Source organism: Calonectris borealis, chromosome 9, assembly GCF_964195595.1.
Source record: "Calonectris borealis chromosome 9, bCalBor7.hap1.2, whole genome shotgun sequence".
NCBI lineage: Eukaryota > Metazoa > Chordata > Aves > Procellariiformes > Procellariidae > Calonectris > Calonectris borealis.
This window is the reverse complement of record NC_134320.1, coordinates 3,665,971-3,680,395: the sequence shown is the minus strand read 5'-3', so window position 1 is coordinate 3,680,395 and position 14,425 is coordinate 3,665,971. Positions and strand designations below refer to the sequence as shown.

Genomic DNA, 14,425 nt, shown 5'->3' with positions numbered 1-14,425 from the left:
TTCAAGAACATTGTTTTATCCTTTAAAATTCACAAAAAAGACAGAAAATAACAAAAGACATATCTAATTTATTTTTATTTTGGGATCATATAACTTACACAAAACTCTTGCTCTACTGTTTCTGCTTGAGAAGAGCAGGTGACTGCAGCTTCTGCCTTTAGCCCTGTCGTTGCTTAATAACCCGTTAACAACTTGGCCGTTGGTGCTTAGCCAAGTATTTGTACTTTCTTTTGACCCTAGAATTAGAATTAAGAAAACCAAACTTTGCCAGCATGTTAAAAATGAAACTCATGTATTTCCATGTTAACAGTTTACAAAGGTATATAGGAGAGATTCTCTTATGGCCCTGTTGTTGTCCCTCCTGTCCCGACATTCTCGATATTTTTTTTTTTCATTGTTTCATTTTTTTGTTCATTTTCAAAGGAAGTCTTTGGTCTATGCGGCTCTTTAACTGCATATAAATCAATACCTGATATTTTTCAAACAAATATACAGAGTTTCCTCATCTTCTTTAACTGGCAGTTAGAATATGAGCTTTATCATCTTTGGTTGTTATGGGTAAAATATTAGTCCTTGAAATGCTACGTTTCCTATAAAATTATATGTTTCTCAGACAGTGACTGAAAAGCAGTAGTGATGTGAATGTCTGTAAAATTAGGCTGAAACCATTGGAAAATCAGCGGTTTCTATTGTAAGACCTGTGAAGATGCAGTCTTTATGTAAAGAAAATTGTTTTGCCCCCTTACAAAATGCTTAAAAGCAAAAATACTCCTGCGTGGCAATTCAATGGCTTTTCTTATTATATGCTCATAGGACGGACAGAACCCAGGTCCTCCACCACTGATACCAGGACTGGGGCAGCAGGGAGGACAAGGTCGTCTTGGCCCTCACAACCAAGGACCTGGTCTTAATAAAGGTAATTAAATACATTGTCTGTTCTCCTGAAAGAGGCTGTTCCAGTGCAGTGCCTCTAGACAGAAAAGGCTTCAGCAGAGCACAGGGCCTTGGCTGAGAGGAAAGCTTCCGTAGACTTGGGCTGGAATGTAGAGGAAAGGTTTTCCCCAAAAGATGATTTAATGTGAAATGTATAGTGTATGCTTTGTAGAACTGTACGAACTAGAGCATCCTAGAGCGTTTTAGAAAACGTTACAGAAATCTGCTATGATTTTTTCCCTCAAGGTGACTCCCGTGGTCCACCAAACCATCACATGGGCCCTCTCTCAGATAGAAGGCACGACCAGAACAGTGGTGGTCCTGATCATGGGCCTGAGAGAGGGTTGTTTCGAGGTGGCCAGGAGTGGGGTGATGGTAGAGACAGCAGGGGCATGCCAGATAGACGAGGACCTCACCCAGATTTCCATGATGACTTTGATCGACCAGATGACTTCCGTGACGACTTCCATCCAGATAAGAGATTTGGCCATCGATTACGGGAATTTGAGGGGAGAGGAGGCCCACCATTGCAAGATGAAAAATGGAGACGAGGTGGACCTGGGCCTCCCTTTCCTCCTGATCACAGGGAATTTGAAGGAGGGGGTTCAAACCGTGGGCCTCCTGGTGCTTGGGAAGGACGGAGACCTTCAGATGATAGATATCCACGGGATCCTGAGGATGCACGGTTCCGAGGAAGACGAGATGAGAGGTAAGAATAAATCTACTCATCTTTTTTGGGTTAAAGGGTAAATGGATGGAATTCTTTCTTCCTGGTTTCCTTTTCATTAAGGAGTCTATCTGTTTCAGATTTATAAACTGGAAACCAATAAGGAAATGAAAACTCTAATATACCTGAGTATAGAGTCCATAAAAATCATTCAGTAATAGAAGAAAACTTGAAAAATGGTCATTGTACACAGCAGCTTCCGTGTCTTTAAACAGTAAGTAAAGAGAAGGGAGGAAATTTGTAGAGAAGATCCAGTGACACAGGATGAAGATTTGAGACCGTTTTGATGAAAATTGAGAGGAAACTTGAAGGTTAAAGTGACAAACTTTTGAACACTAGAAGTGGATTTTGAGACTTTGTCTCCAGTCACAAACTACAGCCTGACTGTAGAATGAGATGTAATATACTTGTAAGGAGCAGGAACAGTGATCCTACTATCAAATATAAGGGGCAGAGCGACAGCATCTGTTGGACTGTTGAGACTATTTTCTCATGGGATTGCTTGTAGAGATTTTATTTCTCTTTCTGACTTATTTCTTAATGCCAAGCGAAGAACTCAAAAATAATCTAATTTACAGCAATGTCCATGTCATTGCTCACAATTTCCAAATAAATCACAAAGGGATGAATTTGCTTCTAGTTACCAATGTAAATATGGAGGAATTATGCTAAGTCAGCAAGATTAACTGTCATCGAAATTGCTCCAGATTATGCTAGTTTAACTGAGTTAAATTTGGCCTCCAAGGTCTAAGCCTCTCACTGACCACCAACTCTGTATGTATAAGAACGTGTACTTGTACAAAAATATTGTGGCCTCCACATAATGTGAATTTTGTGTGTTTTAGTTGCCTTTTTAATCATTTTCTTACATTCCTTTTACTTTGCATCTATACAGCTCTTCTTTTAGCTATTTTCTACCTAGCTCTGTAAAGATGTACCTTCCTTTTGTGTGAAGAGTATGAAAAGAAATGAACAGTAACTAAAAGAAGGTAACAATTAAAGCCATTTTAAAAAAGTAAAAATAGAGAGAATCCAAGCTGAATGGTCTGCATTATAGAATTCTAAAAGATACAGCAGACAACACTTTTAGAAGCTCAGTAGAGATTTTCAAATCTTATATTGGAAATGCTTAGGGACTGGAAAATATTTTATGGTGATCCTGATTTTTAACAAGGTTTCAGGAAGAGAGTCCAAGAACCTTGTGACCTGTAAATCTGACTTTGGAACTGAGAAGAGTCTATTTGTCAGAGTACAAGTGTTTGTACAGAGAGTTTGGTTTAAAAGGAATCAGCACAGGGCTATAAAAGGCTTATTGTGCTTGCAAACTTAATGAATTCCTTTGAATGAAGGTGAATTAGGTGCCATTTACTGCAGATGCTGAAGTGAACTTGAGAATCCCAACCACTCATTTAGCTGACTTGGTTTGGAATTTAGATTGTAACTGGTTTGATCAAGCATGAGAGGGAAGTGTGTGTATGTGTGTTTCTCTCTAATTTCCCGTCCTTTTCATCCCTGTCCTGTTTCACTCTACCTGTGCATATCAACATGATGCTTCTACCGCAGAGACCTGCCTCTTCCTGCCTGCTAATCTGCACAGTGTCTAGTTCTGTACGTTCAGGTCCTAGGCCTCAAAGAAGAAGATCTGAGAGCAGTCAAACAGGAACTGAGCCCTATGCAAGGCAGGGTTTTACATCTTACCGATGTGAAAAAGGATATACGTAACAATATTAGGAGCTGTGGTTATGTCAGGCATAGGTATGATAGATTTCAAAACTAACCTGTGTCCACAATGTTGCCTGGAAACAAAAGGAAAGGCCCTATTCCTGCTAGCCATAGGACCTTGTGTTGCAAATCTTGGTAATTTACAAGCTAAGCAGAATCTCACCATGTCAGTATTAAAATGGGAGGACCTCTAAAGAACATCTAGAGGACTGTGCTGTTTCAAGGCTAAACAATATTGCTATGTGGTTATTTGAACCATTTGTACCTGAAACTGTTCAGTTTGTTTTCCCAAATCATCCAGGTTAATGTAAAATGGTTCATTGTCCATACACAGCACTCCCTCCATCCACTGTTGTACCTGTACAGGCACAGCAGCCTCCTCTCTGTATTGTGTTTGTTTTCTGGGAGGTGGAGACAGACCTATTGTTTTTAATTAAAAAAAATGTAAAAGTTTAAAAATATTGTATTGTGTTATGACTACTGTTAAAATATTTAAATTTGTAATTAAAAGGTTAATGTTGTTAAAATTCTAAATAAAAGTATCTAAAGTTTTGCTTGTAATAGGATGCACCGTGTCGTTAATGAGCTGGGGAAGGGGATGTTGCTCAAAGCCAACACCATCCGAGTATTACGGTGGTTATGGTTTGGCCAGTGTGGAACTGGGAAGAGAGGGGAGGTGGAGGGTCTCAGTGTGAACGGGCAAAGAGTGCTCCGCACTACCTGTGCTGTCACTGAGGGGTGGGCAGCAGTGTGGGGTCGCACCGTGAGGACTCCTGAACCAGTGTGCCTGCACCACCTAAACATCTCGCCTGTGCTTGCACAGAAACTGGGCTGTAAACTGAGACAATCGTAACAACCGGCGCTAGTGCGCACTTTTGGAGTTGCAGTAATACACTGAACATGTACGCACTTTTACAAGCACTCCAAGTGTTTAAACTGGTAATGTAAAAAACAAAACTACTAGTATTCATGCAGCCACCTATAAGCTTACCTGAAATGGCACTGGCAGTTCATTAAGAACCATTCTTCTCTCTGAAGCTCTCTGTTAAAACCTCAGTGTGATAGCGGAGGAGCTATACTCATTTAAGATGAGATGCAGAACCCAATCACACCAAATTACTGAAGATGCCATGGTACCTACTAGAAGGAACTTATCAATTTTAGTGTCATAACTACATCTTGCAAAACAAAATTCTTCATTATTGCAGTTGGATAAACTGCTCTCCAGGTAGAATGCCACTGTGCACACTGTTCAGCAATCGTCATTCCTACAGAGCCAAGTGCAGTCTAGGTTCATTTGCTAAAACTGTAAACGTAGAAGAATGGAATGAAAAAGAGAATCCCAAATCAACAGGAGTAAGATGCTGGAATGTTTTGTTATAGCCACGACACTCATTGCTGGTATTTTTTCAGTTTGTTTTTATCACTAAAATGAAAGAGGAAAAAAGGGAATGGGAAAGTAAGACCACCACAGTTAAGGGAAATTCACTTATACTTTTCCTTACCTTACCTTAGATATATCATCACTCACTGATTGTTTTTGCCCCTTTTCATTAAATGAATGCTGTATATTTGACAATGTTTTTCTTGTATGAAAAACCAACACAATCAACAGAAGGAAATATGAGGGAAAACTATAAAAATGAATAAACGAAGTGCTCAAAGGCAGAAAATGAGCACTTTTCCACCTACAAATCCTATTCCTATAACTGTATGTGCTATAGTATTAAGTAAAACAGTTCAGAAATGAGTTGATTATTAAACTGAAGCTGACTCAAGTTTGTAAATCTAAATTCTGCCTAAAAACCACATTTGTACCATGTTCTTTCTTGTAGCTTCAGAAGAGGAGGAGCCTCGAGACATGAGGGCCGGGGACCCAGAGGGAGAGACGGCTTTCCTGGCCCTGAAGATTTTGGGCCAGATGACAATTTTGACTCTCCAGATGAAAACTCAAGAGGAAGGGACCATGGTGTTCGGGGGCGAGGTCGTGGTGCTCTTAGAGGTGAGGGGAACATTCTTCCACACTGAAATGCAAGGATAAGGAAGCAAAGACATTTCTTGGGCAAATTACGGTATTTTCATGAATACAATGTCTCTTCTTACTCCTGTTCCCTGCATCTCTTATTGCTCAGGAGGCCGGAAGGGTTTACTTCCTACTCCAGATGAATTTCCACGCTTTGAAGGAGGGCGGAAACCAGAATCCTGGGATGGAAACAGAGAACCAGGTAAAAAAATGTGGTGAGGTTTGTTTTAGATAATAGACTAGACTTCTACAATATAACCACTTACAAAAAAAAATTTTTAAAAATCACCTCTTTTTCCCTGTACCTCATACGCTTGTTACCAGTCTTTTACCACAAGAAAAGCAAAACGTAAATCTTTCGACTTCTAAATGTAGGGAAAAATTAACTATACCGAATTTAACTGGCTCTAAATGCAACTGTCTCACTGAACAAAAAATGGTTGTGGCCTCAAAGTCTTGATTTTAAGTTGAACTCTTGTACAGGCCAGAACTGCCTGTTGTTATCACCTGTGGATGACTGAAGCGTATCTCGTGGGATTTTTTTGAGATGTATATTAATGCCAATAGTAATCTTTCTCTTGGATGGCATCTTCTGTAACATTTTCAGCTGCCATGTCTGCCAGATTATCGGTATTTGCATTTGTGTTACTAATGGCAACCCCATATGGGGCAAAACTGAGTTTTAGAATGTCATGGAAAAAATGAGCACAAATGACACATGAATAAATGAAGATGTGATTGTCTCAAAAATATATGCAAATATTTTATACTGAAAAGAACACTTTAGATCTGTCACTTCTTTCTTTCCCATTATCTTTGAAACCTTTTTTTACCTTTAGCTTTCTTACAACTTATTAATCCAATGTTTGCTTATTTGCCTGTTGGGACAGGGGGGGAAGCGTTCTGTGACTTTAACTTAAAATTATGTGCCAAATAGTGTGGGAAGTATGTAAATTTATGTGACTGCCTCCAAAAATGAGGAATAATGATCAGATGAACATACTTATTATCCTGTTTTTTCTCTTCATGCTCAGGTCCTCGTCCAGATCACCCTCCTCATGATGGGCATTCTCCAGCTAACAGAGAACGTTCTTCTTCGCTCCAGGGCATGGACATGGCCTCATTGCCACCACGTAAACGTCCCTGGCATGACGGACCAGGGACCTCTGACCACAGAGAAATGGATGCTCCAGGTGGACCTCCAGAGGAGAGAGGCAAAGGTAAAAAGCTCCTTGTATTGAAAACCTTACGTAACACCGGCACATTTTTCAGTGGTAGGCTTATCCAGAATTCCTTATCTATTCAGAGGGGATAAAGCTGAACTGGTAGATATTTGATCTTACCGGCTGTGAAGCTGAAGATCAATCTTAGGAACATAAGAACAGAGGGATTTTCTGGGACACCAAGTCCAAATGTTCTCTCCAGCATCATTAATCCTTTTCTTTATTGCCTGTTCAAAAGCAGTTAGTTTTTGGCTCCCTGTTACTCCAGTTGGAAAACTCTTGTTAAGAGCTTTTTTTTCTCTAATTTTCAGAATAGTTATTTGTTAATATTCATGCTTGTGCTAGCGTCCTTTAACTCAAATATCTTTTCTGTCTCAGCCTTCATTCTGTTGGACTTAATGAACCCTGACTTTTTGTTAAGTCTTTCCTTATGAGTTCTCTACTTGTAAGAGTGTAAGCGTGGCCATCCATGATCAGACCAGAAGTCCATAAAGCTCAGTACCTTGTCCTCAACAATAGCCAGTAGCAGGTACTGAGGGAAGAGTGTTAAGAACACTGTAAGTCTGTAGTGATATGTCCCTGAAATGCTCTCTAAACCTATGAAGATCTGTAGTTCAGTGACTTACTGAAATATTACATTTAATGGCTTTTGACAGTTACCTTTTGTGTGCTTCTCTAATTGCTTTAAGAATCATATAAACTTTTGACATCCACAACATCCACGGATACAGCTCTAAAACTTAATTGCAGTAGACTATATTTAAAAAAAAAAAGGAAGGAAGGAAAATGTTTCTTCTCTTGTTTTAAGCCTATCGTTCACTAATTTCATTCGATGATGTCTTGCGTTTTAATTGGAACAACTGAAAGTTGATCCCTATTACTTCGAATGCCACCTCTGATTGCATCGAACTCTACCATTTCCAACCTGAACTAGCTCTTCTCCAAGTCAGAGCTCTGATCTGTTTAGTTGTTCTCTCTGGGAAGTTGTTCTCTATCTTTTACTATCCTTATCACTCTGTATATACTATTTTCAGTTTTACTTTATCCTTTTGTAAATTAAACGGGGTAACTAGGAATTGCACACACTATTTAAGATTGGTTTAACCATGGATTTCTACAGTTCACCTGGTTTTGTTGTTTTCTCCATTCTTTCCTAATAGCTCCTGATGTCGTATTTCCCTCTTTAACTAGCTACTAAACAAACAGTCACGTGGCACTGTCATGCAACTAGCTACTGTAACAGACAAAATACATTATTTTGGAGTTCGTAGCTGGTTCAGAGCCTATTACTGTGTATGCCATTTCCACAATCACCCTATTAGCCTTGCACCAGTTCCTGATCCTTTTTCTTCTTAAAAATCTCAGGATTGCTGTTGTCTTTTTTTAATGTTGTCTTTTTTTTAATGCCCTCATATTGACTACCCACTGTTAGGTAGTGATCAGTGACAGAGATCCTTCTCAGTTGCTTCTGAATACCGAACTGCCATCGTACAGTTGGATTTTTTGTGGTTAGACCTCTGTCTTTGATGCCACTGAATTTCATTCCACTTCTCTTATTGTCGTCCTGAAGCTTATTTAGTTTTAACTGTATGCCAGTCCTCCTCTGCGTGGACTGTATTTCCAGTGTTGGATTAACAGCAGGTTTTATCATTCATTCACAGACATTTTTAATAAAACTCTGCTGGCAAACTCCCTCTGTATCAATATTTTTCCTTTCAAAACTGTATGTTGTGTTTCTCATTTAGCCAGCATCTTACCAAATCTGTAAGGATTCCTTCTCCAGCTTCAATAATAATTTGTGATAACTCTATCAGATTGTTTATTGAAGTCAAAACAATTGTTAACCACACTTCTTGTGCCTAGACAATTCATTAATGTACCAAAGAAAGTTTAGAACGATGGCAGAAAGCCTGATAAACAAAACATGAACAATACTTTTTCATATATGGGCTGTGTCACCTTCAGTTGTATTGGTAAAGTCACTGGAAGATTAAAACTTCATGAATTATAAACTCTGTGGAAGAATTTGGTCTCTATTTTACACAGAACCAAGCAGAGTCAACAAAATCACTCTTGCTAAAGTGGAGCAAAAATATCCTAATTTAGCTGTAGCACGTGTCCGTAAAGCGCTGTTACCATTAATTTTTTTCAAAATACTGCTTGTTATTTTGAGCTAATGACTTTGGGGTTTTTTATGTTAATTTACGCATTAGTATTAAAAAGATCTGTGAGAAATAGAAAATCCTGCTCCTGGCAGTAAGAGCTCATGTAGTTTATGTACTGGTCAGTAGTAAAATAGAGCATTTTTCCATTGTTTCTAGCAAAAAATGGAACGAAACAGTAATGTTACTCATTGTCTTCGCCACCAACCTCAACTGATTCATCAGTGTAATGTCTTTGTTCAGGAAAAAAAACAATATTTTGCAATAAAAATATACAGAGAACCACAGATGGTGTTAACCACAGTTCTGAGGACATCATGACTATCACTGTTCTAACTTACTTCATTTAAGTGATTGCTGATGGTATCAGATATAATCTCCTCTAATTCCCAAGGAATTGCTTGATTGCTGTCCATCTTCTGGACTGTAACGGAGACACTAAATCTATGTAAGAAAAATCATATAGAGGGAGGAGGCATAAAATTACAGGTCTCGACTACATATGGTCTGTGAATGATTATACCACAGAACTAGCTAAATATATGGTATGTCTGAGGAGAGGCATGGCTTAGACTTCACCATCAGTAACTGATTGTGCTTCATTTTTAGGACGAGGAAATTCAGGACCTTCACAGAGAGCGCCAAAATCTGGGAGGTCTAGTTCTTTAGATGGAGACCATCATGATGGATTCCACAGGGATGAAGCTTTTGGTGGAGGCCCTGCAGGAGGCAATAACCCTTCTCGAGGAGGAAGGAGTGGAAGTAATTGGGGAAGAGGAAATAACATGAACTCTGGTCAATCAAGAAGAGGAGCATCTAGGGGTGGTGGAAGAGGCCGATAGAAGAGGCTTTGACTGGGTCACACCCAGTCCTTGCTGGACAATATTTAAATAGACTGCTACTCTGGACTCATAAAGTAACCCTCCAACACCACAAACCTGGATTCTTAACTGGGATAACTGAATGTGCATTAGTTCCTAACAAGGCTCTTTTCCTAGATCAATCAACTGCTACTAGCTGCAGTATTGTAGCTAGCTTTCTGTTTTGTCCTCTCCACCCCTGTTTTCCTTACCTTCTTTTACCTGCTTTGTTTTGTGAAGAGCTGGAATTTTTTTTAAGTGTTGTGAGACATGGAACACCTCCACAGATTTCAGTTCACCTCCAGACAGAAACTTGTTTCTATATGTACAGTTTGTCAGAAGAGTTACGTTGTTTTTGTATGAATACAGAATGTAATTTGCGCAAAAATTAACAAAAAATCAACACAGTGTGTGATTCTTTACTCACCTATTACTATAAAGAGGGTTGTCTTTAGGCAAACTTGTATATCAGATGGAGCAACAGAACTACCTCCTGAAATCTCATCAGTTTAAAATACCAATAGCTGATACCTAGTTTTTTGGTTTATCATGTATAGAGAACTTTCATTTTCACCTTTTGCCACAGCTGTCTACAGATTACAAGTGGTGCTGACGTTAAAATTCCAAAACACAGGAAATCACCGCTGCTTGCTAGTCTACCATCCTGAAAGAGAAAAACGTGGAACACCATTTAGAAAAAGTTGTCATAGACATAGTGTGAGTTATAACCTGGACTGCTAGCAAAATAGATATCATGACAAATATTGGCATTCTATGCTTCACCTGGGCAAGTTAGATATTTTTGTTCAAAAAAGCATCTGTTTATAGAAATTGAGGAAGAAAGAAGTTTAGCAGCTTGATTAATATGGATGCACATGTTTTACAATGGCTTTAGAATGCATTGCTTAAAGATACGGGTGTTCAGTAGTTTGGTGCGTTCAAATGCTGAAGTGCAAACCTCGATAGTTGATCACTTTCATCTTAACATTTTTTTAAGTATCTTTTTCTTTAGGATATTGTTTCCTAGTTTTACTAGGGGAGGGAAATGAGGAGGAGGGGTTATTCCCATTTCCCACATTTCATAATAAAGCTGCTTACCAACCATGAGTTTCTGTTTTCCCCATAAATCATTCATGTTAATCATCTCCAGTCACCAGGTTACCAAATGGCTCCTTTAATACTTAAAGCCTCAATGAAAATTTTATCATGTAAGTACATATTCTAAAGCCAGCTCTCAGGAAGGTCCTATGTTAAAAGTATAGGATATAATGTATAATAAAAAATATCACTACCAGGCTTCTCTCCCCCCGCCTTGGATTTCATGTTATAATATTCAGGATAATATGGCAACGTAATTGCTGACAAGGCTACTGCAACAACATAGCGATACACGGCAGCTATTTTATCTGACTTCTCATACAGTTAAATTTACTAAAGACTGGCTTAAGTCCTGATACCTATCTTATCTAAAAAATGAGATCAAAGCATAGATGCTTAACTGCTGTTCTCTTGGTTCAGTCAGTCACAAGTTTTTAATTCATAGTGTATAAAATGGCATTTGAAAATTATAGTTAATTAACTCTGATCATTAGCCTATAAAATCCTTGTCATGGGGCTCTAGAGAGACAGAATGGTTTTAAAGGAATTAACCACAAGACAGCTGAGATGCACCTGATTATGACACAGTATCTCCTTGGGGGGGGGAGGGGGAAGTGTTTTTTACCTCTATCTGAAGAAGGCCTTTAGTCACTTTTGGTGTATGTCTGGGAGTTAGGATCTATCCTGAAGTTTTAGTGATAAATACCAATGAGTTAATCATTAGCAAAGGGGAAAACATGCCCTCTCTTTTTTTTTTTTTTTTAAAAAACAAGCCCTATATATTTTTAAGAGGCTGAAAGTTACTTTTGTGTAATAGTTAGAATATGTGATTTAGAAGATGAGCTTTAGTCCTTAATTAAACCACAGTCCTCTACCAAAACAAGTTAGAGTGCACCTAATACTAGGAAACCCAGCTTTCTCTATCTAGATGAAAGGGAGTATGCTTGTTTTTCCTCTGATGGTTGGTTAACTCCTTAAACCACTATGGTACTTGGTGTTAAGTAATATTCTTCATCAAGGGGCAGCTTTTTTAATTAAGTAAGTTTTGAAATATTCCACGATCATGGAATATGCACAAAAAGTCGTAAGAAAATTGGATAATTAGCTAGTTTTTGTATAAAATCTTAGAAGGTGACAGCATAGCAGGAGAGACAGAAGCAGCTTCCCAGTCCGTGATACCATGACCCACTATTGCTGGAAAATGGATAAAATTACTTAATGGGAATTATACTTCTGTACTTTTCAGGTAAAATTCTTTTACCAGTGCTGCATGTAGAATCCTTATGCTCTACCTGCTAGTTTATAGCTCCACCTTGTCTAAGATTTGTTTGATTTGATACTGCTGTTAGGAATAAAATTAATTTTATATACTATAGCTTACAAGTTGTAAAAATGAGAGAACTAATTTAATGCTATTCAGAAAGCTCTGATCTTTTTAAGGGAAAAAAGCGACCATTAATGGAATGTCTATACTGATATTTGGTACACAAATAGTTTTATTAAAGCAATCTATGTACATTTAAGTACCCCCATTTAACAATTTCAGTTTAATTCGGAGCAAGTATTAGGTGAATATGCTAAACCCTAAATAGTGATAGCAGATAAGTATTGCAGTGTTTGGCTTTATTTTGTATATGAGGCACATATACTCAGTGAGATACTCACTTAGGCTCTGAGCAGGTTAGCTCTGGTAGTCCCATGTATCTGCAGTAGTGCAGTACACAGCCCAAACTGAAGTACCAAGCTCTCAGCAGGGACTGTCAGCCTGAATTCAGCACCTTCCTAAGGCTGCTTAGTTTCTGCATTGAAACAGAGCTGTGCTAGCTGAAACAGGCTCTAATTACCAGCAAATCTATTTTTGAAGGTTATGCTGTGACAAGTAAGCAATTCCTGCCCAAGTTGAGAGTGTGAAAAATACATATATAAAAAACAAAGTTCTAAGAGCTGAAGCTACCCTTTTAGAGCCCCAGTATTTGCTACCTTACAGCAGCTGTAAGGCAGCAATACCTGCAAAGGCCAAGGCTCTTAACTAAGATTAGCACCTTTCATCCTATTATCCTCAGGCAAGAAGACTACCCTTACAATTACGGGTAGTCTTTGTAACCCACAGACCCAGGAAAGTTTGTTTCACTTACTGGATGGTATTTTAAAGATGGTTTTTAGAGAGAAATGCAGTTCAGTGGCACATAGTATTCATATTCAGCACTGGTCTGAGGTGGCTGATGACTGCGCTATACAGCGACTAAAGTGTTCAGAGTGTAGGGGTCGGCACAAAAATGAGTTAATGGCAGTTAACTATTTTTGAACGTCCACCCCCACACTTGATCAGATTTCGCGGAATTGTCCGCGCACCTCAGCTGTAAGATACTTGCTTCTCATGTAACGGGCAAGTCAATAATGACATTTCATCGGCTCCGTAATCTCACTCACGTTTTGAAGTAGGCTGCAGCAGCCACATGGTCCTATACTGGAGGTAGGAAAGTGGGATGCTGCCAGCTCCCACCCAGAGCCGGAGAGACTCCAGGCCATGGCTATCGAGCTGACTTTGCAACAAGGCAAACAAACCCCGTGCTCAGGGACGGCTCGGCAGCCCGGCACCAACACTGCTACACCTGAACACCGCAGGACGAGTTCAGAGAGTCACTGCCGCCGTTCCCGGGTGCCAGCCGCTGCTCCTCTTCCTCAAGAATTGGCGAGGAAAACCCAGCAGGAACGCGAAGGAGGCGAAGAGACGCGGCGTAAGACGGCGCCATCCTCATCCCCGTCTCGGAGAGGCCTCTGCGTGCCCCGCGCCTCGGCTGGCGCCAGCGTGCGGCCCCCAGTCCCTTTGTCCGAGTCCCGCCGGGCTGCGGTCGGTCCTCCCCCCGCGGCGACGGCGGCGCGGGGCTCACACCGGCAGCGCTTTGCCGCGGCGGCGCAGCGCGGCGCTGAGGAGGCCGCCGAGGCGGCGCAGGCCGGCGGCGCCCCCGGGCAGCGCGGCCAGGAGCGCGGCGGCGGCGGCGCCCAGCTGGACGGCGGCGCCCAGCGCCGTCAGGAGGGTGCTGCGCAGCCCCAGCGCCGCGTAGAGGGTGCCGCCGAGGGCGCCGAGGTAGAGGAGGAAGCCGCGGCTGGGCTCCCGCAGCAGGCGGGCGGGCCCGCGCAGCAGGGCGGCGGCGCCCAGGGCGCAGAGGGAGCCGAGGGACCAGAGCAGCGCGAACTTGCGGGCGCGGAGCAGCAGCAGCGGCGCGTACAGCGCGGCCAGCCCGAAGCAGAGGGCGGCCAGCAGCAGGCACAGCCCGCTCCCCGCCAGCCGCTGCCAGCGCGACAGACCCGGCAGGCACGGGTCCGCCTCGGCCGCCCACGGCCAGATCGCGGCGGAGCTCGGCCCCGATCCGGGCGCCGCCGCCGCGGGGGGGGCGCCGCGGCCCGGCGGGAAGGGGTTCAGCTGGCCCAGCCAGGCCCCCAGGCCGCCGCCGCTCCCCGCCTCCTCCTGCGAGCAGCCGGCGGGCGGCGGCGCGGGGGCCGCGCCGGAGCCGCCGCCGGCGGCAGCGGCCTTCGACTGCGCGAGGTACTCCTGCAACTGCCGGCCCAGGTCCGCCATGGCGCGGCCGGGGACCGCTCGCGGGCGCTACAACGCGCCGCCCGCCTGCCCCGCCGCCATCTTGCGGAGTAGCTGCATCCGGGTTACCGGCCATCTC

At 41.9% G+C, this 14,425-nt stretch overlaps 3 protein-coding genes across 4 annotated transcripts in view; 2 read left to right on the top strand and 1 right to left on the bottom strand.

Moving 5' to 3' along the window:
* The window catches only part of WDR33 (WD repeat domain 33), a 71,676-nt gene extending 61,623 nt beyond the window's left edge, over positions 1-10,053 (top strand). The window contains exons 17-22 of the mRNA XM_075158033.1: positions 814-916; positions 1,180-1,642; positions 5,218-5,384; positions 5,515-5,607; positions 6,440-6,625; positions 9,400-10,053. Coding sequence (XP_075014134.1) covers positions 814-916; positions 1,180-1,642; positions 5,218-5,384; positions 5,515-5,607; positions 6,440-6,625; positions 9,400-9,632 — 1,245 coding nt within the window. The 3' untranslated portion in view covers positions 9,633-10,053. The remainder of the gene's footprint in view (positions 1-813; positions 917-1,179; positions 1,643-5,217; positions 5,385-5,514; positions 5,608-6,439; positions 6,626-9,399) is intronic.
* Positions 59-14,421, bottom strand: SFT2D3 (SFT2 domain containing 3). 2 transcript variants are annotated; one of them, XM_075158042.1, is made up of 4 exons: positions 13,179-14,421; positions 10,225-10,314; positions 6,749-6,855; positions 59-5,584 (listed from the first exon to the last, which is right to left on the bottom strand). In XM_075158042.1, exon 1 carries the CDS (start codon positions 14,326-14,328, stop codon positions 13,636-13,638), a length of 693 nt encoding a protein of 230 aa, XP_075014143.1. In that variant the 5' UTR covers positions 14,329-14,421; the 3' UTR covers positions 59-5,584; positions 6,749-6,855; positions 10,225-10,314; positions 13,179-13,635. The 2 variants fall into 2 exon arrangements, with proteins under 2 accessions (XP_075014143.1, XP_075014142.1); XM_075158041.1 differs by lacking the exon at positions 6,749-6,855.
* The window catches only part of LIMS2 (LIM zinc finger domain containing 2), a 38,271-nt gene continuing 38,075 nt past the window's right edge, over positions 14,230-14,425 (top strand). Inside the window, exon 1 of the mRNA XM_075158038.1 lies at positions 14,230-14,295. The gene's annotated coding sequence lies outside the window, so the exon portion shown is untranslated. The remainder of the gene's footprint in view (positions 14,296-14,425) is intronic.

What these genes read in the sequence shown, in the direction of transcription:
- SFT2D3 (XM_075158042.1), bottom strand. Translation starts at nt 14,328, where the DNA reads ATGGCGGACCTGGGCCGGCAGTTGCAGGAGTACCTCGCGCAGTCGAAG.